This window comes from Pezoporus flaviventris, unplaced genomic scaffold (genome assembly GCF_033815535.1).
Source record: "Pezoporus flaviventris isolate CSIRO_AGI_PZ_B2104156 unplaced genomic scaffold, CSIRO_AGI_Pfla_v1 ptg000138l, whole genome shotgun sequence".
NCBI classification, from domain to species: Eukaryota; Metazoa; Chordata; class Aves; order Psittaciformes; family Psittacidae; genus Pezoporus; species Pezoporus flaviventris.
Genome location: NW_026892686.1, coordinates 57,720 through 84,762, shown reverse-complemented (window position 1 = coordinate 84,762; position 27,043 = coordinate 57,720). Strand labels below are relative to the sequence as shown.

At 52.4% G+C, this 27,043-nt stretch overlaps 3 protein-coding genes across 6 annotated transcripts in view; 1 reads left to right on the top strand and 2 right to left on the bottom strand.

Moving 5' to 3' along the window:
• Window positions 1–27,043, bottom strand: part of CDS2 (CDP-diacylglycerol synthase 2) — a 165,507-nt gene that overhangs the window by 97,609 nt on the left and 40,855 nt on the right. The window lies entirely within an intron of this gene.
• Window positions 4,774–16,320, top strand: RASSF2 (Ras association domain family member 2). Of its 4 annotated transcripts, XM_061478924.1 has the most exons (12): window positions 4,789–5,389; window positions 6,491–6,657; window positions 9,690–9,772; window positions 10,848–10,923; window positions 11,063–11,214; window positions 11,641–11,729; window positions 13,127–13,278; window positions 13,352–13,453; window positions 13,626–13,677; window positions 13,762–13,883; window positions 14,830–14,927; window positions 15,107–16,320. In XM_061478924.1, exons 3-12 carry the CDS (start codon window positions 9,714–9,716, stop codon window positions 15,174–15,176), a joined length of 972 nt encoding a protein of 323 aa, XP_061334908.1. In that variant the 5' UTR covers window positions 4,789–5,389; window positions 6,491–6,657; window positions 9,690–9,713; the 3' UTR covers window positions 15,177–16,320. The 4 variants fall into 4 exon arrangements, with proteins under 4 accessions (XP_061334905.1, XP_061334908.1, XP_061334906.1 ...); XM_061478921.1 differs by having other exon boundaries at window positions 4,774–5,389; window positions 14,830–16,320; XM_061478922.1 differs by lacking the exon at window positions 4,789–5,389 and adding an exon at window positions 5,959–6,030 and having other exon boundaries at window positions 14,830–16,320.
• On the bottom strand, window positions 21,787–27,026 carry PRNP (prion protein (Kanno blood group)). Its single transcript, XM_061478918.1, has 2 exons — window positions 26,945–27,026; window positions 21,787–23,947 (listed from the first exon to the last, which is right to left on the bottom strand). Exon 2 carries the CDS (start codon window positions 23,943–23,945, stop codon window positions 23,169–23,171), a length of 777 nt encoding a protein of 258 aa, XP_061334902.1. The 5' UTR covers window positions 23,946–23,947; window positions 26,945–27,026; the 3' UTR covers window positions 21,787–23,168.

Genomic DNA, 27,043 nt, shown 5'->3' with positions numbered 1-27,043 from the left:
TCTAGTGTAGTAGACAAGGTTAGTATTGCCTGTGAAACCAAGTGATTTTAATCATTGTTCAAGTTTTCCTCTTCAGGTAGAGAGGGGTTAGATTTCCACATCCACTTGCAGGTAGTTTGGGTACGGAGACCTCTAATCAGTGGCACGAAGCTTCCAAATTTCCCAACTTTATGTGCAACCAAAGATATGTAGGAGACATGGGAGAGGTAAAAAATAAATATATATATATATATATATATAAAAGGAATACAAATAAAAGCCACCTATGTATGGTGGTTGTAAGGATGTAAAATGCCAAAGCTGGTTATCCTATAAGTGTTGAGAAAGGGAGGCAAAGGGTTTTGTTTCATTTAAACAGTGCCACCTCAGCTCTATTGGAATGTCAAGTCCAGCCATGGCACTGGGCACAGAGCGCCATGGGGCTTTGCTGGCTTCTCCCCCCAAATCCTGTTGATAGCTGGAATGCTGATGCAGTCGAGAGACGAGGTGATGAGAAGTGGCATTGCTCTTCTCTCACCTTGGGCTGTGCGTGTTCTGCATTGCTATCATATGGAATGGGTTGGGTTGGAAAGCAACATCAGACCATCCAGTTCCAGCCCTGTGCCATGGGAACCTTCCACTAGACCAGGTTGCTTCAAGCCCAGTCCAACCTGGCCTTGAATACAGCTTTCACCATACTTCAGGCAACCTTTTGTAGTGAGAAGTGACAATTACAGTGCAACGAACCCAAGGATACTTATTCTTCCTCCTTGGAGCAGAACACTCCTGTCTTGCAGCAGAGGAAAGACCATCCGAATAGATCAAGTCCAGTTACTGTTAACTGTTGGATTTAGTTCCTTTTGTGACTTTGGGTCCTGTTGCTGATGTGACTTTGGGTCCATGCTGATCCTGTTGCCTGGCTGAGGGAAGTGCAGTAGCATTTAGCCAGCGTCTTTGTTCTAGCCACTGACCTTGATAACACTAAAGCAAGTAGTTGTAGTTAGCAGTCATTTTTGTAACCAGATTTGTGTCTGTAACAACTCTCTCCACGTTATTATGAACATGAATGGTTAAAGAGGAGCCTCAGGTTTGTGAAGATCTGCTGAAGCACCTGTGATGTGTAGTGAAGGGTTAGGATGGAGTCACTGGCGCAGTACCTTGACCATGCAGCTTGCTGCACTGGGCTGTGCTTTGGGGAGCAAAGGGTGGAAAGAGAAACCCCCCTTTCTGGTGCACCTGAATCCATCCCAGAGTCGCCAGTCGAAGCAGATGCATTGCTTTGTGAGGGAAATACCTCTGTATTGCCATGTGGGTTTTGCCATCGTGGACCTTAAATCCTCCTTCCAGGTCCACTTTTCCAGGCTGGCTGCTGTGGACCACCCTGGTGCTGCCGGATGGTTTGCAGAGGATGAACTTGCAGTGATAAAAAGCATTTAAGTGCATCATGTTGGTGGGTTCCATCCAGGCTTTGCTGTGTGAGGGTGGCTATAGAAACCCCACTGTAAATGCTGTGCTGTGTTTTTCCTTGCTGTGTTACTGCCTTTCAGGCTGAACTAAAAACCACCCGAGGAAGGTGGCACCTGAGAGGTTGAGATAAGAGGCGATGGGATGTTTCAAGCAAACATTTGAAGAGAGAAGGGCAAATATTCATGGTAGAAATCTCATTTTGTCATATCAAAGATGGTATCAATGTATGCAAAACAACAAAACTTGGGACTTTTGTAATTGATATTCTCTTGTATTCTTTTGTTTAGGTTAAATTGAGGATTCTTGCTAATGTTCAAACACGTTTTCTAAAGTCAAGACTTGCAAATTATACCTCTGGAAACCGAGGTTTCATAGCCAAGAGCTATGACTTCATGTTGTCATATTAGAGTGCTTTGGCCGAGGGACTGAAATCGGATCCCTCGCTCCTTAAAAGTTCAAACCTTAAGCCCAGAATTTGCTTTTCTGCCTTTTTAATACTGACTTTCAATATGGCAACTTGGTTTGTACATGAATATTGCAGTATTTTATTTCCATATATTAAAGATAACATTTCCACTCAGGATCACGAGCGCCGTGGTCCTGGGAGGGAGTGGTATGATTGTCATGACAATGTCATGTGATGGTAGAATTTCTTCATTGACGAATCTATAGTAGTTGTGTATACTTTATTTACCCATTTTTCTGTTCCTACCAAAAAAAAACGAAAGGGTTTCTTTTCTTGTTCATCTCCCTACTGAGATCTTGGTACTCCCGATGCAGATTGGCGCTTGCGAACTGAAATCCTCGGTCCTGCTTATTCCACAAGGAGCATGTTCAGAGCATTGCATCCTACGTAAAAGGTATTGGAAAGGGCATCATTTGTGGTACAAACAGCACTCCAGGCACACGTGGTTTAATAGCCAGCTTCTAATGGCTTGAATGAGCCATTGGATGCTCGGATGCAGTCTAAACCAACCTGTGCTTGCTTGCATTTGTGTCTCCGTGTAGAAACGCGAGTGTGCCAGACCAGCACAACCTATGGTGTTCCTTTCCCGTGGCCTTCTGAAACCAAAAGCAACTTCATTTTCCCTCTTTGCTGTTGTTTTAAGGGGGTGGGGAGCAGCGGGTCACTCGTTTTGGCAGAAAACATCCCTCTTGGTGCATCTTTCTTAGGATTTCTTCCGGCTCCCGGCCTTCGGGCCATGGGATGACCGGTCCTCTGTGCTCACACATCCATACAGCTCCGACGGGTCATTGCACTATTGGAGGAGGCCACGACTTTGCCAGTGTTTTGCTTCTGCCCATGGGTCTGGACAGCTTCGTGCTGGGCTGCTTTGAAGTACTGGGGATCCGTGTTCAGAGCCATCCAGAATCTTCCTGTCTCGTTCCAGTTTGACTGTGACTGTGTGTTGTCAGCCGTACCTATTGCTAGGAGAGGTAATAGTTAGGATTGCCTTGTGTGCTATCTGGCACTGACTCCATCATCTTGCTGCCAGTCCAAATTCTTCTACTTTGTCTCTTTCTAACAACCTTTGGCTTAACAAACTATTGACTGTTCTTAGGCAGTGGGGATAAATAGGTTCCTTTTCTGTTTCCCATGACTTCGTGAGTGACTTGGGCTGTAAAACACTTGGGTTTTGTTAAACAGCAAGAAGAGGGGTTTGTTTTTTTTTCCTTTTTGGGTTTATTTTTTTGTTTTCTGAGATGTGTAATTCTTTTATGGAGGGTTTTTTTATTATTATTATTTCATCTTTTTTTTTTCTAACATTGCTTCATTAAACAACTAAATATTTAAAAATGTAATATTTGGACCAGATGTTGTGAATAATAGTAGATAAAGCTATTTTATTCTGTATTTTTAAAGCTGTTCAGTATAAATAAACGCGGGCATAGATGCAACGTGGCGGCGTGGTGGTACCCTTCCTTTCAAACATCCCCTTCACATTCCCGTTGGGAATCCAGGTGATGTGAAGACCAAGCAGCCCCCAGGCACTCTCCTGACCCTTCTGGCTCTCAGCACAAAGCTTATCCCATGAAGACACACTCAATTCCTTGGGTTCCTTTGGTCTGCAGCTCCTCTTTTTGGTGCATCCCCTCTTCCAGCCGAGATGCATCCCCATGGAGCTGCTGCTGTGCCCTCCATACCCTGCTTTGTCCAAGTTGGATGGGAGGAAAAATGGCCAAAACTCACCTAAATCCGCAGCAGTTGGTGGGTGAAAGTGGAGCTGGGATCAAAGCCAAAGGAGCAGCTGGTTCACCAGCACCAGGGCTTCCTGATGATGCCTGAGCTGGCCTGGCTTTGGATCCGTGCTCAGAACCACTTTGCTCTTAATCCTGGTTAATCCTTTGGGCTACTGGGTCAGAGCTCTGGCAACGACTCTGCCTTCGCCTTACATCTTGCCTGGATCAACATCCAGCATCAGCTGCATCAACGCACTGAGAAGGGCTTTATCCCAAGCAGCAGCTCAGAACCTGAATGACTGAAACATCCTCAGCTGGAGACAGGCACCGTGACTCCAAGAAACATGGACCCGGTACAAGCAAAGGCCTCTTCAGGAGCCAGCTCTCTTCCCATCTGCTTCCTGGAGGCTGTGTAACAGCTCCCAGATGCTCCCGATGTGTATCCACATGGAATATTGTTTGGTATTTACTGACAATTACCTTGGGGGTCTTAAAGCTGCACTAATGGGAAGCTGCCAGGGGGTGGGAGGGGGGGAGTTTGGATGCTTGCTCAGTCAGGGGGGAAACAGTTGGATTTTGGAGAACTTTGGGGCTGGTGCTTTGTGCTTGGGCCCGATTGAGGTCCTTGACCTCCAGACCCAGCTTTGGGAATGGAAATAGAAGTAAATCCATTGGAGCTGATGGTTTAAAAGGCATTGACCGTGTTCCCTGTGTGGTGTGGAGCGCAGAAACGCTGATTTAAGCAGTGATACAGGGGCTGTGGCATCCCTGTGCAGCTGAGCACGGGCTCTGCTGCTGGAGCATCCTTTTGCATCCTTTCCCCAAGCCTGGCAGGGATGCTCAGCTCTGGTCTCCTCCTGGAGAGGATTTGGTTCCTCTTGGGTTCCTTATCCTCACACTGGGTGGGTAAGGAGGAGCTGGCAGCCTCTGTCCCCTCATTGCAGGGGGTCCTCATAGGGCAGGAGTGGCTCAAATCCCTTTGCTTTGGGACACAAACGCCTCCATCCAGGCTGATCCTTCCCGCCCCACCCCATGTGCATTGAAAGCAATGAGCAGGATGTCACAAAACCTCAGGGTTTAACCCCAAATCCCCACAGCAAAACCCTCGATTTCTTGCTTCCCCTTTTCCTCCTGCACAAGCTGGGGGTGGGAGGCAGAAGCTTTCCCTCTTCTTTGGGGCTAAATCCCAGGGTTTTGGGGCTGGCGCTGCTCCATTGTGCAGCAGGGCCAGGCTCTTCCCATGACAAAGGGCCTCTGAGCTCCGCCAGCCCTCGGAAGATGCTGCTGGAATACAAATCCAACCCTCATCCCGGCTTTTGCCGAGTCAGGCTTTTCCTAAGCCAGATGGCTCCTCCTGCACCCCTCCTTTACATCCAAATCACCCCAAACCACGGAGAAGCAAGCAGAAAGGGCTGGCTGCAAGCCGTGGGTATAAGGAGCTGCTTGTTTTACCCCAGCAGCTGCTTGGATCCTTCCTTTGTTTTATGCATTTGGAGGGGTTTTTTTTTTCCCTTCGTGTGGGCTGTTTCGAGGCAAATTCCTTAAAAAGGAGAAAAACAAAAAAGCTGGAGCGGCCCCAAAGCGCTGGGAAAGGTCAGGGGCAGACAAAGGAGGAGGGACGCAGCCGCAGTCCTCCTTAATCCCCAAAACTCTTCCCTGCGGAGGGGCAGGATGGGGCCCGCAGGCTGGGAGCGGAGGATGGAGCCCAGGCACCGTTCCGGAGGTAACCGTGATCCCGACCTGCGCCAGGGTTGAGATCCAGGTAGATCCAAGCGAATCTGAATGGATTTGTTTCAATTTATTTCCTCCTCAGTCTTCTTCTCGGGGGTGGGTTTGGATCCGGATGGGACCCCAGGGCCACGGCCCCATTGCACCATCCCAAAGGCAACAGCAGCATCAAAGCGTGATGCTCGCGTGGCTCCAGCATGGAATATCACAGGGTTTGGGGAGTTAGAAGGCAGGAATAACCCCTTCAGTCAACGCGATGCAGCCCAACAGGCTCCCTCTGGGAGTCTGTGCAGAGCTGGGGCTGACAGTAAGAGCGTTTCCAACCTGGATGCATGGGATGGGGCGTACTTTGGGACCCCTGTCCTGGCACTGGGGACGTGGCATCCGTTGCGGTCCTGGTCCTCGGTGCCAGCAGCAGCGCGTCCTGTACGAACCCGAACCCGGAGCCGGAACCGGAGGGGTCAGGGCTGGAGCATCCTTTGGGACCCCAGTCCAAGCTCGGGCGGGGGGAAGAAGGACCCGGTCCGGGGGCATCCTCTGGGGTCCTTGGGGACGGCGCTGCCGGGATGAGCCGGGAGGGAGGACCCGGGATCCCGCAGCCCCGCCCCGGCCCGGCCCCACCCGCCGAGGGGCGGCCCCATGCGGGCACCGGTTGCGGAGCGGGACCGGCACTGGGTGAGTGCGGGCGGGGGATCCCCATCCCCATCCCCATCCCCACCCCTATCCCCGTTCCCATCCCCGTCCTGTCCCTGTCCCCGGCTGTGCTGAGCCGGACCTGCCCCGAGCCCTGTCCGCAGCCGGTAGCAGGCGAAAGCCGCTGCGCCTCCCCCCGGGGCAGGAAGAGGGGGGCATCCGGTCCCTTCTGCACCCACCGACCCCCGTGGGCATCACCGGTGGTCCCGCAGGGACCCCCGAGCAGCCCAGTTCCCACCACACCGGGATGGGAGCCGCCAGCTCCCTTCTCATAGCCCACAGCAAGCCGCTGGTGGCCACCAACGCTTCCCAAGGGGGTCCAACCTGCTGAGTGTGGCCAATGGGCCCCTTTGCTGGTCCCCAAGCGAGGTGACACCCCCCGTAGCATCACCCACCGGTGGCTCTGCCACCCCTCACCGCTGCCCCGCTGTTCCCCGTGCAGGACGGGGCTGGAGAACAATAGTGGAGTGGAAAACAATGGAGCTGCTGCACCTTGGCGCCTAGGGATGCCGGACGGAATTCCAGCTTCAAAGTAACGCCTTGGGCCGGAGCCGCGGCAGCGTCAGGTTGCGGGAGCATCCGTGGAGCCGAAGGATCTGGTAGGACGGGGTGAGAGCACTCGGTTGTTCCACATCCCATGCAGGGGCTCAGTGTTCCAAGGGGGGAATCGTTGCCTCCGGGTGATGCTTTGCTGCCGCGTGCGTTGGGGTCCAGGCACCACTGGGCTGGTTAAAAGCCACCCGGGATGCAGGAAAGCACCAGGGGTTGTGCAGGGGGAGCATCGCGGCCTCCCCCGGCAGCGGGATATTCCCACAATCCCTTGCATGGCCGGGGGGGAGCAGGGAGATGCCAAAGAGGCAGTGGGGATGCTGGCAAAGCATCGGGAAGGGGCCAGGAAAGCAAAACACCCCTGAAAATTGCTCCTTTCTTTGTAGGAGCAGGGAATGGTGCCCTTTTCCTGCTGAAAACACAGTGTTTGGGGTTGGTTTTCCTATACTTTTGGTAGGTTTTGGGTTGTGCATCTCCCCAGAGCTCATATAAGTGAGCTCTCGTCCCTGTTCCATGCAAGGTGCCTTAAGCATGGCCAAGCTCCCTCTGGAGCTGTATGGATATGGGGAAGGGCCTTGGGAAGGTTGCTTTTAGGGAGGGGAATGAGCCTGGGGCCCATCAGGCCTAAAAAGCTCCTGTGGGAGCAGCCATTGCCTCGTGTTGGAGGGCAGAGAGGGCTGAAATCCTGCTGCCACGTGCACAGGGAGGAGAGATTGGATCTGATGGGGTTTAAAGGCTCTTTGGGAGGCAGCAATGGAGGGAATGCATCAGCTCGGGGTGGGGAAACTGAGGCAGGAAGTGAAGACAGCGCCGAGCAGCGGAGGTTGAGCAATGGGCTGAGCAAATCCCATGGTTCCAGCCCTTTTATGTTGGCTTTTCCCAGCCTTTCCAGTAGCCCATCGGGGGCACGGCAGTGACTGGGATCTGCCCGGGGATCCCCAACCCCTTCCACACCCAGGCCGATGTTCTCAGGACCCAAATAAGGAAGAATTTGCCCCTTTCTTGCTGCTCAGAAGGGGATGTGGTGACGGAGTGAAGGTGGTGGTAAACAGGAAACCAGGCTCCTCAACGCAGAGCAATGAACCTGCCTTTGGGGCTCCCCTTCAGCCCAAGGGGAGTGTGTTTTCCAAGCTGGATTCATCCCATCATCCCTTTAGAGGGGACCAAGGCTTTGGCTTCACCCCTTTGTATCACCACGGTGCCACGGGGTGACCCCCCCCCCGCAGTCCCAAAGGCTGTGCTGCTGGAGGGGGGCGGTTTTCACCCATTTGGGTATTTTTGGCCCCATTTTGCATGTGCCAGGCAGCCCGTGTCTCATTTCCCCTCCCTTGGTGCAGCAGGGCCTCAATGGGGACTTCCCCAGAGCTGCTCCATCCGCTTTCAGGGGCACCCACAAGCCAGATGCTCGTTTCTGCTGTTCCCGTACCTCCCATCAGGTAACCCCCAGGTTCAGGTCCCTGCAACACCCACCCCAAAACTGGCTCCAAGTCCCCATTGCTGAGGGTTGTTATTGGGGTTATTCCTTGCCCCTCACTACATTGAGGTGCTGGAGTGGGGCCGGAGAAGGGAACGGAGCTGGAGCAGGGCCTGGAGCACAAATGTGATGGGGAAGGGCTGAGGGACCTGGGGGGTTCAGATGGAGAAGGCTCTAACAAGGGGTCAGTGGTGGCCTCGGCAGTGCTGGGGAAGGGTTGGATTTGATGAGCTCCAAGCTCTTTTCCAACCTGGTTGATCCCATGGATGCTCAATGGATGGATGCGGCGCAGGAGGAGGTCGGTGCCGCTTTGCCATGTGGGATGCTCCCCCGGCTCCTCAGGAAACCCAAAGCCTCGTCAGCTTTTCCGTGTGGGTTTATTTAGGCTCCGGGTTTCTCTTCTGCTTTCCCTCCCCGGGGCTGGGCCCGTTTCCTGCCCTTCCCCTGCCTCCTTCTGCCCGCTCAGACACCAGCTTTGCTTTTGCCACCTCCTCCACGGTGACACACAGCAGCGCTGCTATTCCCTAGAATCCATGTGCTGGGAAGCATCCCAAAGCGCGGGGCACGAAGCAGGAATCACCGTTGGGTTGAGGTTATGGGGCAGGTCCCTCCTTGGACACAGGTTTTAGCGCACGGCCTTGCTTGAGTCATTTATCCTCCTGGATGTCACTGTGGGATGGGGTTGGCAGGAAAACAGGCTTGTTTCCCGGGGGATCGGGAGGAAGCGCGTGGTGAGGAGGGAGGGGGGAGAAAACAACAACAAATGCTCTTCCCTCGCCTTGGTTTCTCCTTTTGGGATGAGGGAAGAGACCCTGGGAAGATGAAAGCCCGTCCGTAGGAGTTCCCACAAACACCCAAGGAAAAGCACGGCCTGAGATGCCCTTTCTCATCGCTCAGAACCAGCCCTGATGTTGCACTTCCAAGTCTCTCCAGTGCCTTATTCCCAAAGCCCGCGAGCGCACCTGAGGCTTTCACATGGAATCTCGTTTTAATCCCACTTTGGAGCATCCACAATCACCCTCATGCTCCAACCCGGGGCCGGTCCCAAGGTGGGATTTTGGGAGGGGGGTTCCAAGAGTTTATAGAAGAGAAACCAGGATGTTTTGGCCCTGGAGGGAACAGCATTGTTAAAACCAAGGTGACGGAACCAGCCCTTGCGCCTGCTGATCCGGTAGGATGCAGCTGCTGATCCAGTCGGATCCAGCTTCCTTATCCAAAGCTTTGAAGCAGAACCTGAGTGAAATAAAGGCAGAAAAGGGACAAATCCCACTGCCAACCTCCCGCTTCCAGGTCTGGCATTGCCGGGAGGCATCTGTGGATGCTCCAAATGCAAATGCCAGCGTAAGCGTATCCCCGCCGGTATTAAATATTCAGTGACTTTGCACCACCTCTCCCCTTATCTGATTTCCCCTCCCTCATTCCCATCAGTTTTCCCACAGGAGCCACATCAAACTTCCCCCCCGCAAGCGGCTGCATCCGCCGGAGCCTGTTTCCCAGGAGCAATCCCACATCCCGGGCCCTTTATCCCTTTGCTCCCATCCGCATGGGCGCGCATCAGGGATGCGCTGTCGGGGCGGTTCACGCCGGTGCTTTTCTCTCCTCCCTCTTTGCAATTCAGCTCCCATGAAAGCAGAGCGGGAGGATGGATTACGGAGGCTGCGAGTACCCGGTTCCCTGCGGGAAAGACAAGTACATCTCCAAGTAAGATCCTCGGCAGGGCTGGAACATGGGAATAGTCAGTGCCGGGAGATGGGAAGTGAACTGCAATGTCTGGGAGGGGGATTTGAGCTGGGAGGAGTGGAGAGACCCCGGGGTTTAACTTGATTTGGATTGGAAAAGCCGTTTTGGGGCAAAAATTGGCGATTTCCTTTAAAACAATGGGGTTGTTGATGGGAGTTGGAGATGTTTTTTTTCCTTAGGAGCATGGCCAAATGCTTCTATAGTCCATGAAATTCATGGAGTTCATGAAATAGAGGTTTTGCTCTAAAAGTCCCTATTAGGAATTGCTCTTTCATTCTTTGGCAGAGGACTAAAATGCTTCCCAAGTTCCAAAGAGGATTTTTTGGGGAGATAAAGCAGCTTTGTGCTATTTCCCCCCCCCTCTTTTTACTTCCTCCAAACCCCAAATCCCTGTGCTTTGTGCTTCTTTATACCGGTCTGCTGGTGCTGAGCATCCTCAAGCCACCCAGCTGAGTTAGGGACAGCTTTGTGATGGAGCACCAGGGGCATCGCTTCCCGGGATTCCGAGCTGGGAATGGGTTATCCTTAATGATTATTTTTAATGTTCATTATTCATTTGCAACTGGAGCAAGGGTGAGGCTTCATCCGAGCCCAAGGTCAGGCTCTGGAGCGAGGAGCTGATGTGATGAACTCGCCTATGATAACTTGTGACTCCAGCATGACCCAAGGGCTTGGATGCTCCCAAAATACACTGCTTTTTCCAGCCTTGTGACCGCATCCCACAAGGTCTGACAGGTTTCCTTGTGCCTTTTTCCAAGGTTTATGGTTGCAGGGAGCTTCTCCCTCTAAGGGTTGACCCCGCAGTGGATACCCCCACCAAGGGATATCTAAAGGCAGCAAAAGACCCAGATTTGCCTCAGATGAAGCTGGTTTGGCTCCCCCAGCAGTGATGCGGCTTCATCACCCAGCCTGACACTGGGAGCAGTTCCTGCTTTCTCCCACATTCCCACAATTCAGGGGTACCGCGCAGTGCTTCCAATGCCCCCCCTTGCTCCTCCATGTCTTTTCTCAGCCTCTTCCCCATTTTTCCTCCCAGAAATGAGCTGCTTTTACACTTGAAGACGTACAACATCTACTATGAAGGACAAAACTTGCAGCTGCGGCACCGGGAGGTAAGAAACCCCCTTGGGGCAGGCACCCAGCAGCCAAACCCCAACGGAATTGGGTTGGATTCCCACTAAAAGCATCATTTCTTGGCACTATTCCTTGCTGCTTGTATCTCGGAGCCTGAGCTGCCCATCTCTCGTGCAGGAGGAAGGAGAACTCATCGTGGAGGGGCTGCTGAACATCTCCTGGGGCTTGCGGCGACCCATCCGCCTGCAGATGCAGGATGACAACCAGCGCATCCGCCCGCCGCCCTCCTCTTCCTCCTGGCACTCGGGATGCAACCTGGGAGCGCACGGGTGAGCGGGGGGGAGAAGAATCATGGAATCAGGGGAAAAAAGAGGGGAAAAGGGGGAGGTTCAGCTTTGCTTGTGCAGGTTGGGTGCTGGAGCTTGCAAAAAAGGCACTTTCGGCCTTCAGCATCCCTTCCTGGGAAGAGCAGTTGGGATAAGAGCTTCCAAAGGGGTTTTTGGGAGCAGAACAGGATGGGATTTGGGACTTAACTGGATGACTATTTGGGATCCAAATTTGGATGACAGGATGACTATCTGGGATAACTAGCTTGTGCTGCAACCCTAAGGGATGGTTATCTGCCAAATCCGAGGGAGAACAGGCTGCTTCCATCCTGGAAACAGCAGCATGGGGGCTCAAAGGGGAATTTATCCCGGTTCTCATTCCTGCTGCAGCTCTTTGCTAACAGGACATCCATCATCATCCATTGCCAGGTCCGTGCTGAAGCCCAGCACCTTGCCAGACATCCAGGTCACAGATGCAGAGGCTGTGCCAAACACAGATGCTCCCCGGAGCTGTGCAGGTGAGCCGGGCACGGATCCGGATGGATTTGGCTGGGAATTGGGAGCAGCTGCTTTATGCTCCAGTTTCATTGGAGAAAACAGGGATTTGTCTTCTCCAGCAATCGTGTCCCCGTTGTCCCCCAGGTTCCTTCCAAAGGGATTTTGCTCAGGGAAGGGATGCGGTGAAGAGGAGCTTGGGAAGAAATAGGGGGATGGAGCAAAAAGCCTCGTGGGATCATGGGGAAAAGGATGTCGGCACTTCCCCTTCCCGGAGGCTCTGCTTTTAGGGAAGAAGAATAGGGCTGTTGGGAAGTTCCGTTGCCATGGGGAAGTCAACACTGCTGCCAAGTGTTTTCCCCTCCCTGGTTTCTCCTCTGTATGGAGGGGGAAGAGCCCATCCACTGGCGCTTCGTTAACCCCTTGTTTGGAGCACAAGGCAGCACAAGGTGCCTCACCAGCAATTCCCACTGGGGAAACCGGCTTTATGCGTTTTTCCCATTAAATCAGGGCACTTTGCAGGTGTTCCTGGCTTTTCTAAAGTGATTTTTTGGGGGGATGGTGATGATATTTGTATGGAAATACACCCTGCAGACACAGAAGAGCCAGCCGATCCTTCCAGCTCCGGGATGCTCATCCACTTCCCAGCTTGGGAAGTGCAAAACTCATTGACCCATGAAACCCTTTGCCCCGTTCTTCATCCTCCAGCTTTTCCCCTTTCTCTTTGTGATCTCTCCATGCACAACACTTATTCCCCCACCCCTCTTAATTCAAGCTTGCCCTGGTGATACCCGCACCGCGTCGCGCCATAGAACTACCCCAGCAGCTATCTGAGCCCGATGACGTTAATCCTCCACCGGTGCATAAGAAAGAGCTCTTTTATCCCATTTCTTCCTCCAAAAGCCTGTTCAAATCAGTGCATAACGTGCGTGCCCGGCTCCTCCTGAGTGCTTCGTCACTGTGGCCTGTGGTGTGCATCTGGAGAGGAGAGATTTGTCTTGCTGCAGACATGCTTGGAATGAAAACATCCAAGCTTGAGCCCCAGTGGTTCATTAAAAATGGATGAAGAGCTGGTTTATAATAATCTGGAGCCAGGCCAGTTTTCACACAGAGATCTGAGGCGCTGGCCTCGTTTGTCTGTTCCCATTAAGGGAAAAGAGAAAAAATACAGAAGTTAGATAATGAAAAAGCAAGTAAAGATGCTCCAGCCCCTGGGACAAGAGGCTTTATCCAGGTGGCAGCCTGGACTTAAGCAGTTCATTAGGAATTAATGGTCTCCTGTAAGAGAATAAACCAGTAGCTGCCATGGTTTAAACCGGTGGGTTAAATCTGTGCTGCGCAGTCCCACACGTGCATCCATGGGGGGATTCCCAGCAGGGAAAGGCTCCTCAGGGCTCTCCACCGACCTCATCTTTTCCAGGCACCAAATCACAAGGGGAGGAGACGCCACAGCTGATGCGGACGCGGAGCGACGTTGGGGTCCGGCACCGGGGCAGCGCCCGCACCCCCAGCGAGCAGCGGCGCATCCGCCGGCACCGCTTCTCCATCAATGGGCACTTCTACAACCACAAGGTGAGCCCCACGCTCCCCAGCACCGATCCCCGCGGGAGGAATCCAAGGTTTAAATGGGCTTTGCATCCCACAGACGTCCGTGTTCACGCCGGCCTACGGCTCCATCACCAACGTCCGCATAAACAGCACCATGACGACCCCGCAGGTCCTCAAGCTGCTGCTCAATAAGTTCAAGGTACTTGAGGTATCCTGCCCCGATGCTCCTGGGATGCTCTGCATGGGGGGATTTATATCCCGTGGATACCCAAACGCAAGGGCAGAGTGAAATAATGGGGTATATTCTTTAAAGCTGGGGAAACCCCGGGTGGAAATGCAGCCCTTTAACAGTGATTTATGGCTCCATTCAGATTGAGAACTCAGCGGAGGAGTTTGCGCTCTACATTGTCCACACCAGTGGAGGTGAGTGTCCAAAACCCGCCCGGTGCATCCGTGGCGAAGGCCCATCACACACTGGGACATCCATCGGTGCTTTTGGCATTGCAGAGAAGCAGAAGCTGCGGGGCAGTGATTACCCCCTGATCGCCCGCATCCTTCAGGGCCCCTGCGAGCAGGTCTCCAAGGTCTTCCTTATGGAGAAGGACCAAGTGGAAGAAGTCACCTATGATGTGAGTTTGCCGCACGGGATGGGCTTGGGATTCGGCTGGGGCTGGAATAGGGGGTGGATGTAGTATCCCAGCCTGGTTTGGGTTGGAAGGGAGCTTAAAGCTCATCCAGTTCCAACCTCCTGCTTAGGTTTGCTGTGAAACCAGCAAGGTCTCAGATGTTATTCACTAAGAGCAAAGCTCGATTTAGCTTTCTGGAGCCATTTATTTCTATAGAAATGAATACACAACCTTCCCTAAATAAAAAGTCCATGAATATTAGCCACAAATTGCTGTTAGCTGCCCGCTCTTTCCATACAGTGCTTCTAAAAGGCTTTTCGGGCACTTCTGCTCTGCTTTGAGCCTGCGTTTCCCTGTGAAAACTCCAAATCTGATGGCAAAAACCTTGTCCTATGCCTGAAGAGCAGCTTTAAACCAGGAGCAAACGCCTGCAGGCCTGTTTTACCACCCCAAATGTGAGCACAGAGCCGCAATAGCTGCACAGCCTTGGGCATAATTCGTACCTTTCCTGCTGGGAAACGCGCTGCGGGGTGGGAATGGCTCGGTTGTGCCATCTGCCGGCTTCCTCCCACCTTCCTCCTCAAACCAGAGCGAAATGAAGCACTTTTGGGGGGTATTTGTGCTTAAAGAGCGCTGTTTGCACGGGCTCGCCAGGAGAAGGAGTCAAGTCTTGCAGCCAGGGGGTAAAGCAAATGAAGTTTATGGGTGTTTTGTCCCCTATAATTAGCCGGCTGCGTAGGGAAACGTGGTTTCATTTAGGGTTTGTTGCGAAAGGCAATGGGGGTCCTTGATTTCCCCAGTTAAATCAGGGGAGATGATTTATTTTATATATATATCTCAATTATATATGTATCATATTTATGTGTCAGATATATATTATTCAGATGATGCTGAAGGGTGGGTGCATCACCCTTTTCATGGCCTGGCTTGGTGTTCCTCCTCCACCCAGGTAGCTCAGTACATCAAATTCGAGATGCCCATTCTCAGAAGCTTCATCCAGAAGCTGGAGGAAGAGGAGGATCGTGAAGTGAAGAAGCTAATGCGCAAGTACGCCGGGCTCTGTTACATCAAGGGGAGATGCTGGGAGTTAAGGACATGGTTGGGGGGTTATTGTGGTGCTGAGCATTCATTTGCACAGCTTTTTATCCCTAATCCGTGCATTATTCCACGGTTTTCTTGGCTTGATGCTGCAAAAATCCTCTTTTCCCTGGTCTTTGCCTCTCCAGGTACTCCATCCTTCGGCTGATGATTGAGCAAAGGCTGGAGGAGATATCCGAAGGTCCGACAGCGATGTGAAGCGCTTCACCAGCTCCAGGTTGCATTGCACCAAGAGCCGTTTGCCTGCAGGATGCACTGTACCAAATCCCAACCCCGTGTCATTCCCGGAGCTCTCCCAGTGTCCTCCCGGATCGCTCCGGCTCTGAGCCAGCCCATCCTCCCGTGCCTTCATCTGCGCAGCATCCTCGGGGGGTTCCTCATCTCCAAATGGGAGTTTTCCCAGCAAGGCTCTGGGCATCTGCAGCCAAAACCTCAACTCCCTGGAAATAACAGGGAGAAAAGAAAGGAAGAGGAAATCCATGAGCAGGATGAAGCCACTGAGGATGGGGACAAGCAATTCTGGGCTCTGTTGGAGGATCCTGGCTTCAACGGTGCCCGCGTGGGGCTCCCTGCTTAGAACCCACCCCTTGGTGGCAAGAGCACAAATAATTCCTCTTTTCCCACCTGAAAAAGCACATTCCTATGGCAATAATTCGCAGGTGACAGGAAGCTTTTGTAAATGGAGCGGATTTTAACACTTTTGCTGCCGAAAACGAACCTGGGGACTGAGGGTTGGATTTACAGCAAAAGAGTAAAATCCTGGTTTTTTCCCAGCACATTCCCTTAACCTGCATCCGGTCTCTTAACCCCCATCCTGCTCCTTTCTAATTTGCACTAATGTTAGGGAAGAAAAAGCAACCCACGGTGTCAAACCTCTCTGGTAGCTGTAACATGCCAAATAATGCTCGGGGGAATGGCGGGTGGTGAGGAGCATCTCCCGAGGGATGCTGTATGGAAAGCAGGAGGGGAGGCAGAAATAGAGGGGTTTATTCTCCACGTGGGTTTTGCAGCACATTGTCCTGGGCTCACCGGGACCAGGCCTGGCTTTGTTACCCCCATCACACCTGGAAAAACCTCTTTCCTCCCGGGCTAAACCAGCAATATCCATTTTATACCTCGATGTGAACTAAAACTCGTGACTTTCGCCCTCCTTTTGAGTTTTTTGCAATGCATCTTTGCGAGGTTTGGGGTCTAATTTTAATGGTACCTTCTCCACCTTGAACACGTCGATAGGGAAGTATTGTACAGCGAGAAAAGCTTTTTGTGTGTGTGAAGGATGGCTTGGTTGGGTAAGAAGGACACAAAACATGAAGCAACTTAATACAGAATGAACCCCTCCCGAGTTAGAGCCTGGTTTGTTCAAACTAAAGCACTTTGCAGGTAGAAGTGCTACTGAAATGGGCTCTATGGGGACCAGGAGCCATGAAAGGGAAGACCAAAACATGCTTGAATCCCAATGGAGTTTCCCAAGGGAAAATGCTCCCTTTTTGGAGAGCCACAACCAAATTGCTGGAGGATTTGGGGGGGGGGGATATTGGGCTGTTGTAGGGTTTAGGGACTATTAGTGACTATTTAGCCCCATGCACCGTGGTTGGTGAGCTCCATCCTCTGGCTATTTCTCTCCCATAAGGTAAAACTCACCTCTAGAACACCTCTGCGTTTCTGAGCCTGGTTTCAAACACACTGAGGGCTTTATAGCTGATGTATGAAGGGGTTTTTGCCCCTTCGAGCCTGAGCTCTGCATCCCCAAGGTTATCCCCATCCACTCTTTGCTTTCCCCCCAGCGTTATCCAGTCCATTGAAGCCCATTTATCCCTCCCTACGCAGGAGAGGGATTCGAGTGACACTGGCTCCGCCTATCAAAGCTTTATCCATTGGGAAAAGTGAGTCGAGCTCAGCAGGCACAGACGGGAAGAGCGGCACAGGGTGCACGGTAAGGGGCAGCTTCCTTGGCATGCAGCTGAGGGATGAAAAGAGGAGGAATTGGGTAGACAGCAAGGGGGGAAGTGGAGGGTTTTGGCACGCACTGGAGCTGGAGGTTGGGATGGGGAGAGCAGCCCATGGGGGCACCTGCTTCAGCAACAGGCTTTTCCCTGGGTTGTGATCCATAGGTTTGGATGCTGTAGAGGAAATAAAGAGGGGGGAAAAACAGGAAGGAAAGCAAATCCTCACATCTTAAATTGCACAGAGTTTGCTACCCAGGTTTGCGGTGGTTCAGAAGCGGCGATGCTGCTGCAAGCAGCTGGAAGGCGATGCACGCTTCTCCAGGCCTTCCTTACTAATGAACCACATTAACTGGAGACTCAAGGAAGAAAATGAGGCAAATTAATTGATGAAGCCCTATTTTTATGTTTTCCAAGTGCTGGATTCCAAAGGGGGGGGGGGGGGGGGGGTCAGGCCTGGCACCTTCTAGCAGGGGCCATGGAAGGGAAACGCTGACACAGGGAAGCTGTGGCCAGGGGGGCTCTGCTTGTTCAAAAGGCTTTTGTCAACACAGCTCCTGCTATTTCAGGGATGGTTTTGGGGCCTCGATGGCTCAGCAGCTTTGGTACAATGAGCCTGTTTGCTGAGCTGCTGGCTGGGGGTGCTGCAGGGTGGGGGACGGGGTAGGGGGAATCACAGCGTGATGCTCCTGCGCATTGAAGAGGGGTGGGAAAACAAAGGTGCAGATCGGGAAGTCACAGAACCATGGAATGGTTTGGGTTGAAGGGACCTTAAAGCTCATCCAGCTCCAACCCCTGCCACAGGCAGGGACCCCTTCCATTGGAGCAGCTTGCTCCAAGCCCCTGTGTCCAACCTGGCCTTGAGCACTGCCAGGGATGGGGCAGCCACAGCTTCTCTGGGCACCCTGTGCCAGCGCCTCAGCACCCTCACAGGGAAGAGCTTCTGCCTTATCTCCAACCTGAACTCCCCCTGGTTTGGGTGGCACAAAGCTGACAGCGCCCATTCTCCATAGTCATTAAATATATAGAATATGATAAATATGTGCAATAATACATTAATTATATTAATTGTATTGTTGAAAGCAGGGCTGGATCAGCCTGGAGAAGAGAAGGCTCCTTAAGGGGAGACCTTCGAGCACCTTCAGCGCCTACAGGGTTGGGAGAGGGGCTTTGGACAAGGGCCTGTAGGGGCACGACAAGGGGAATGGCTTTAACCTGCCCGAGGGGAGGCTGAGATGAGCTCTGAGGCAGAAGCTCCTCCAGGTAGGGATGGAGCTGGATGAGCATTAAGCTCCCTTCCAACCCAAACCATTCCACGGTTCCATGGTTATGAGCTGCAGGCTGGCCCGACCCTTAGGCAGCAGCCCCATGCTCTGTGTCCCTGCCTGTGCCCCCTCCGCAGGTCGGGCAGGATGAGGCCCCGCGATGCCTGGCGCTGGGCGGCCCTGCTGCTCCTCTTCCTCTTCAGCGACGTCTCCGGCGGCCGCCGCGGCGGCGGGGCCAGAACCGGCTCCCGGGGCGGAGGTGGCGGCGGCGGCGGCAGCAGCGCGGGGCTGCGCGGGGGCTTCCGCGCCGTGTCCCGCGGCGGGGGCACCCCGGGCCGTGGCTCCAAGGTGGCCGGGGCCATCGCGGCCGGCGCTGCCGCAGGGTACGGGATGGGGCTGCTGGGGCGCCCGCGGCCGTCGCGCCTGGGTCACGGCATCCCCGCAGCGCGGCAGCCCGCGGCCGCCAGTGGGTTTCATGCTCCGGGTTGGCCGGATCTGGGTGTGAAGAGGGGACCCCCCAACAGAGCCCATGGGGACCGGCGGGGTGGCATCAGCCCCGTCTTGCTGCTGGCCCCCGCGGCCTGCTTCGTGAGCCATGGGCTGCAGCGCTGACTCCAGCAGGCTGAGCCCGTCGGGGTTCCGCATGGCTTCCCTGGGAGATTGGATGTGGCTTGGGGACGTGGAAGAGATGCTCCTTGGTTCCCCTTCTTCGGCGTGATGGGACCCTGCTGGAGCTGGGCATCCGTCCCCGTGCCGGTGGGGCCACCTGGATCCTGCAAACCCCCGTCTGGAAGAGGATGTAGATGGGAAGTCCAACCCTTCACGAATGCATGGATGTTTGCGGCTGGAAAGATGCTGGATCAGCCCCGCCAGTGCTTGGTTCTAGTTTCTCACTGCATGGTTTCACCAGAAACTCGTCCTTTCCCCCCAAAAGAGTGCTGGGACTCAGTGCATGGGAGAGATGTGGGGCTTGAAAATGGACCTGTCTGCCTTGCAATAAAGTTTGGCCTTGAGGCATCCTCTCCTTTTTTAACCAAATCCATCGTGTTTAGCACCAGGAGCAACCTGAGGAAGAGCCGCATCTTTGAGGGATGCTTGCAGGGAGGGACCAGCATGATGCTTGAGAACAGTCGTCCCGTCCCATCTCCCTCCCCTTACCTCATCCCATCTCTCTGGCTTTGATAGGATCAAATGACCCAATCTTTAGCATCCCCTGCCCAAAACACGCCCAGCTGTGGGGCTGACCCTCCCTCAGGTGCTTTATGTTTGGCAGAGAGGATGCAAACCCTCCCTGGGCAGAGCTCAAAAGGAGCTGTGAGGGTTGCTTTTACTTCCAGCGTCTGCATTTGCTTCTCTAGTCCCTGTCTTGAGTGCTTAAACCTTCCCTAAAAGCTGGTTTAGCTGCGGCAGCTCAACCATTGCTGTAAGCAAAGGAAGTAAACCAGTGCCAAGCACAGTATTAGGAATCCCCCCAAGACCTGTGGGCAGCCACAATCACCAACAGGTAAGACACTCACCTTTAGAGCCTGGATGCCTGTGAGCGGGTTGTCTCCCATTGGAATTAAAAGGGTTTTGGGGTTATGAATATCCTTATCATGGCATGGTTTGGGTTGGAAAGGACCAATTCCAACCCCTTCTTCACCTCCCCAGGAGAGCAGTTGCGCCAGGTCTTGTATCTACCAAGGGGTAGAAGGAGGCCTGGCTGATGCATGTTCATTTTCTGGGCTCTTATACAACACTTTCTAATACGTTACAGAAGCTGTTTGGCTCCTGAGGGATTTAACAGCATTTTGGGTGCAGGTGAGCACAGGATTCACCTGAGGCTGATGCTCTTATGGCTGCCCAAGTAGCTGTGATCCCTCTGCTGGCTTAGGGACAGCTTTTGGGTTGGACAGATCCAACTCTTCCCATAACAGCCTCACGGGTTCTTACAATGTCCTTGTTTAAAAGCAGCAATGAACCTGGCACAGGCTCCAATCTGCCTTTTCCCACCATGTATTTTGCATCCCGACCTGCCCAGGTTATGCTTCGATGTCCAGACCCCAACACCAGCATCCTCCGCTCATAGCCCTGATGTGCGGCCCGAGCTCAGAAACACCACAGGCATTATCCCACACTTCCTCGGTTACAATCCCAGTTTTCCCTGTTTATTCCCTCCCGCTGGTGTACAACACAGGGCTGGGTTCAGACGGGAGATGGTGCTGTTCGCTCAGTGATGCATCTCCTCTAATCCCCACACCGGATCAGACGCAGGGATGAAAACCAACCTGGATGAGGTTTTAGGCCCTTGCTTTGCATGTTAAGCCTCCAAATAACACTATTTCTCCTCCAGCTCGCTGCAAACTCTCCACCTGGGCACCAAAAATCCCCTTTTTGCAGGTTTTTTCCAGTGAGAAAAAGGTATTTGCTTGCTCTGCCTGCATGGGGGATGCTTATTTGTGGGGATGAGGGATGCAAAGTGCCCTGGGATGTGCAGTTTGGAGGAGGGTATAAAAACCAACCCCCAAAATGTCATTGCATTTGTGCTTTGGGGTGTATTTATTAGCAGCCTGGTAAAGCAGAAGCACTTCCCACCCTCTCCTGCAGCCTGAGGGCAGGGCAGGATATGGAGTGTTTAGTTAATTAATACAGAGCAACTAACTGATCTAGCACAACAGATCACTCTTAGAGGACAAGAGGGTTCCAGGGTTATTGGATCCAAGCATCCTTAAAGGACATGAGGATGTGGGCCATGTCCTGTTTCAGTGCTTCCAGGACCAGGAAGGGGCTGGGGATTGGAGCTGGATGAGCTTTAAAATCCCTTTCAATCCAAACCAGGCTGGGATTTTATGCTCTAGGAGAGCTCTAGTTCTCTGTTATGGACTTTTTAGGGTTTCCTCTTAGCGAGTGAGACACTTGCACACAGGAAGAGCCGTCTATTTAGTGCTGAATATCCCTTTTCCTTTATTTTTTTGGCCAAAAGTATGTAAAAGAGTCACATTTGGGGATTACCTGTGGTACCGCTTAAAGACCCACTTCTTCAGCATCCTTGTGGCAATAAATCACATCCTGCACAGGCTCAAACCAAACAGGTCTAAGACTTCATCTTGAGCTTAAACTTGGAGCTGAAGGGTCCAAACTCTTCCATCCTTTTAATTCTAATTTTTAACTTAGAGTCTAATGCACACAGATAGTCATCTGATGGGGATGCTGGTTTAGGTACCAAGGAGATAGATAGGGAATTCTGGCAGTGTTAAGTAGGGCTTGAGGCTTCACGTGAAGTAGGTTGGGCTTAATGCCATGAAACAGCAAATGTAAAAACTCCTTTATTCGACACAAAATAGATGGGGTAAATACAAGGAATAAATGGGGGTTGGCTTTCTATGGGGAGAAGAAGCCCCTGGCCCCAACCAGCGCATTGGCTTTAGTAGAAACCGTTTGTTGGATGGTAGCGATGGCATTAGCAGGAGCAGGGGAGGAGAAAGTTAACTGAAATTGCGGGTTTTAGGCCAAATTTGGTGCTGAAAGGGAACAAAAGCGCCCACAAACAGGGTGAAAAATGCTGCTTCTGTCTGTGGGGAGGGCCGGGAGCTGTTTGCATGAAGGAGGCTGACGTGTGTCTTGGCTTTATCCGTTTTAATTTGTACCAGACGTGGAACACTTAGAAAAGTATCAGAACAGCACAGTTCAGACATGCACCGGGATGGGTTTACAAAACAGCCGCGTATCACAAAGTCCGCGTTTACCCCAAAGCCCTGCTTCTCTGGTGAATACCCTGAAAGATTCCTTTCCTCTCTATTTTTATGTGTATATATATATATATATATTTATTTAGCTTACATCAAGGCGAAAAATGAGTTAGGACGGTGTCATTCAGTGCCTCGCAGAAAAGTACACGAGAGATACTCAATAGAACTCAGGGTCACGGGTTTGACAAGCGCAACTTTAAGGATGCTACAGGTTCTACACAACCCAGCATCGACCTAAACACCAAAAGCAGGAATTTTACCCATAAATTACTTGCAAAATGTGGGGTTTTTTGAAGCATCTCCCATCCCAGGCTTGGTTTTCCCGATGCTGTTTGCTGTAGCCACGTGATTCGGCCGATTTATGTTTCTTGCTATGTGCTTAACCCCCCTAAACATCCTTTTTGCTGTATTATAACATCCTTTAGGTCAAGGTACCGAAGTGCGAGTGTGACTTGTCACCTATAGCACATCCACAATAGCTTTATCTTGGGCTAGACCACAGCAAGGGCTCCCACCTTGGGGCTTTTAGGGGACATTCAGCAGCACTTTTTGCCTTTAGATAGGCTAAGAAAGACAATGAGGCTCAACCAAAAGCAAAGCGGAGCTGGAGGGGGTCAACCAAAACCTGGCCAAGGGCTGCAGCCTTGCTGTGGAGGAAAACAACCAAAAATCACTTTTTTTCTGTGTGTTGCTGCAGGGGTATTTGCAGCATGCAACGCGTTGAGCGGGCAGGTCCGTATGTACACAAGGAATGGCGGGGCTTGGGATTAAAAGGTGGGAATTGCAACCTGGCAGCTTGTTGCTTGAAAACCCCATAGCTGACCCTCCTAAACCCGCTGTGGGGTATGGATGGGTGCAATGCCACGGGTGCATCGGGGAAAGGGGTCTTGGTGGCAGTGGGGTTAAGGGGATTAGATAAAACCCTGCTTGTTAGCAAAGAGGATCTTCGGAAGCGCCCTTGCAGAGACGCCAAGGACCGGGTGAGCTCCTCTCTGCCCAGTCCCTCTCAGGATGGCCCTGAGGAGGAGGAGGTGGTGGTGAAGGCCTTTTCTTTGGGCATCCAGCTCCATCACTGTCCTGCCACACCAGGGTGGAGAAGGAAAGCTTCATCCGGTTGCCTAACCCGGAGGTGATGGGGAGCATTGGTGCCCGTGTGCCCCAGGGGCTCTTCACCAAAGATGACCTTAAGCAAGAATAAGGGAGTTCGGGGGTCCCCAAAGGGACACGGGTGACGTCTCGAAGCTGCGGGGTGCATCAGTGCATGACGAAGAGGGTGAGGAGGAGGAGGGCGGCAAGGGAGGCATCGGCGAGATGCAGCCGGATGCCGGAGGCCAGGCGGTACTCGCGGTACTGCTGGATGCACATCTCCCGGATCACCTTGGTCACCACCTTGGTCTCCAGCTCCGCCTCCGTTTGGTTGGTCGCTGACCCAGCCTCCGAGGCGTTCTTCTTGACAGCGGGTCCGATGTTGTATTCTGTCACCGTGATGTTAAAGCAGTCGGCGACAAAGACGTCCTGAGACACGGGGCTGCTGTAATCCCGGTAGTAAACCTGGTTGGGGTAGCGCGCCGAGTTCTCGTTCCACCACCGGTACTCATCGGGGCTATCAAAGCGATAGTGCATCCCCGACATGACCCGGCCCATGGCATAGCCCCCCAGCCCTCCCACCACAGCACCCGCTGCCGCCGCCCCGGCCACATGCTTGAGGTTGGTCTTGGATTTGGGGGGTTTCCATGGTTTTTGGTTGTAGTAGCTTCCTCCGCTCGATGGGTTGTAACCCTGGCCCCAGCCCTGGTTGTGGGGGTAGCCGGGGTTATGGGGGTACCCTGGGTTGTGGGGGTAGCCCGGGTTGTGGGGGTACCCTGGGTTGTGGGGGTAGCCGGGCTGCCGGGGGTAGCTGGGCTGGCGATGGCTCCCCATGCCCCAGCTGCCACCACTGGGTTTTGTTTTGCCCTTCTTGGAGAAGGCAACGTCGGTCCAGGAGCCGAGGAGCAGGAACACCAGGTAGGAGGTGATGAGGAGCCTGGCCATGGCTGTGGACACAAGGACAGGCAGCGTTAGGGGCAGGAGGCAGAGACCCTCCTGTGAGCATCACAGGCTTGAGGCTCCCTTGCTTGTGCTTCATATAAAACACAAATTGCATTTTTTCTAGTTGCAGGATAAAGAGATTTGGATTTAAATGTGTATTTATCATCCTCAACCACCTCTGGTTTTATATATATACACACATATATAAAGTATTATATATATAAAATATATATACAATACTTTTTATATATTATATAAGGTATTATATATAATCACAGAATGGTTTGGGTTGGAAAGGACCTTAAGATCATCCAGGTCCAACCCCCTGCCACAGCTAGGGTCACCTCAAACTAGAGCAGGCTGCTCCAAGCCCTGTCCAGCCTGGCCTTGAACACTGCCAGGGATGGAGCATTCACACACACACACACACATATATATATACACATATGTATGTATCCCCAACCTCCCAACACATCCTCTCCTAGTAATGACAGTTTTAAAGTAGTGGACGAAAAGCTTTTGGGAGAAGTGCTTCACTTGGTTGAGAGGTAAAAAAATCCACTTATTAAAGCCTAAATCTTCAATTAACTATTAAATCCTAAACTTCAATCCTCCCCTATCCAATTGGATAACTGAGATTTCTGCTGTCTATGAACAGATTCATCCCAACCTCCAAGCTTTAGGGCACCGCAAGGAAGGCAGCTCCCAGCTTTGCCTTGGAGGGTTGTACTTTTGTTCCCTGAAGAATGAAAGCCAGCATGTTTTTTTCCCAAATCCCTGTTTATGTGTAACAGACCTTAACCAAAGAACAGCAGGGTTTGAGTTTAATGTGTCTACCAATACATGCTTACTCAGCGTTTTGCTGCTGGCATCCCACGGGCATGCCAGGCATCTCCTACATTAGCTGGTGGGCTGACAAGGATGCAATCCAATTTCAATGAGTCGTTTCTCTCCCTGTGGATAATCCTGCCTGTATAATTCACACCAGGTCTGCAAATCCTTTGGAAGCACCTTTGGAAAATACCTCCCAAGCTGCAAATTCCCTTTGGATTCCTCCCCACCACACCAAGGAGCGTTGAATTACTGTTACCCTCATGCCTAATATGCGAGCCCAGTGATAGCAAAAGGGTTTTGTGTCCTGCCTGAGGCTGAGCAACCACTTATAAACCCTCCTGTGCATGCCAGGATGCTGGGCATGGAGAGCAAAGCATTCCCAGCATAGCGCGGGTTGGCATTTTGCAGCATCCTCGGGTGCTTCGGATGTGCTTTCTGGCTCATGTTACAGCACAAGACAATTAAGGGTTGGGTCCTGAGTGGGGTTTTTTTGCAGTAACTAATGGCCCAGCTTCTTGAAGAGTCACCACTCAACCCAGAGATGAGTTTAATGCGGATAAGAGAGGATGGTCTCTTGTGAGATACTGCCCTTAACAGCATAAACAGGCAGAACATTAAGCCAGAACCTCTTCTGTTGCACCTTTGCTATGGTTTTATGGTCCCTAAAAAGCAAATTATTGCGTTCAGATAAAGATGCTTTTTCTCTCCTACCCCCCCAAAAAAAAAATCTGTACTTATGTCAGGAAATGTTTGAATGGGGGTCCTTTAATGTCGGTGTTTTGATTGGGTGCATTAGCAAGAGGCTTAATTAAAAGAGCATCATCCCTTGTGATGGGGAGGAAAGCCAGGCTTGCGCTGCCTGCTCATAGGAGTTTTGGGTACAAAACCCACCCACTTCCAAGCAGGTTTTCTGCTCCTATCTCCCTACAGCAACCACCCATTGGGAGCCAGGATGCCAAAAGACATGACAAAAACTGGGACGGGCAAAGGCTTTTTGGGCACTCACCAAAAAAATATAGGGAATAGGGGGAGGAAAAGCAGCAAATCGGCCTTTTTTTGCTGTTTGTTTGAGTCCCCGCAGTGAGTAAAGGGGAAAAATGAACCCCTGGATGAAAACGTGTTATGGCAAAGCCCTGGAGGATACTCCAAGCCTGGCAGCACCGGCCTGTTCCTCTAATTGTCTTTATAGAGATGAGCCCCGATGAACAGGGCAAAGGCTTATTTGGGTTTGCACTGCTAATTACTGCGCTGAGCTTTGCCCTGGCTAAATGTGGTCGCTTATACAAACCCCCTGCTCATGATGGGGTACCAGGGAGCTGCCTCCTCGGGCTCAGAGCTCGGTATTTACAGCGTGATCATTGTGTTACTATTGAATTCTATTATCAAATGGCTTCGCAGAGGTGTTTTCCCCCATCTCTTTTTAGCTTTCCTCCCCAGTTTTCCCCTCTCGAAATTGATTCAGGTGATTCATACAGGAGCGATTTATGCCTCGGAGAACCAGGGGAAGGCCAGAGCTCCTTCAGGGCAGAGAGGGAAGCGGAAAATGGAGGGTGCGAGGAGCGATCGCAAGCAGCAATTACGTGCGCAGGGCTGGCAAGGAAGAGGCTTGCGGTTGGGAGGGGAAAACCAGCACCCTGGTGCCAAAATAACAGCGGAAATAACCTTGTTAAGGTGCCCGGGGAAGGGGGAGAAATGAAGGGAAGGTGGGAAGATGCTCGGGAATGGGGGCATCCAGACCCTCCTGGTGATGCTGGGAGGCTCCGGGCTTATGGGGGGTGAGAAATCGGGGCTGGGGCTATGGGGAAAGGGGGTGCAGGCTGGCACATTTCTCGGCTTTAAAAATCCACATCCTCTCTTGTTATTTAACCCCTTAATAACGGGGGGAATGGTTCTGGGCCAGTGGGAGCCATAGGAAAGCACAAACCCCTTCGGATAGCTCTGGGAAAGGCAGCAAGAAGCGAGGTCTCACCAGCGTCAGCTTTGAATCAGCCCTGAGTAAACAAGCCCCAGCAGAGCTCCATCTGTTAAGGGGGACGCTGCCTTCAGAGCCTATTTTTAGGCAGCGATGGCAGGGAGAGGAGGCAGCCCCCATTCCCTGCGGGGTTAAAACCTCCCTCACCTCCGGATTTATCCCCCCCCCCCAAAACCCCCTTTTCCCCGGCACTCACCGGCTGCGAGCCCGTTGCTTGCTCGGGTCGGGATGATTCAGCCTCAGCCACAGGGCTACGGGGAGGAATAAATAGCGAGAGGGAGGAGCTGGGTTCTGC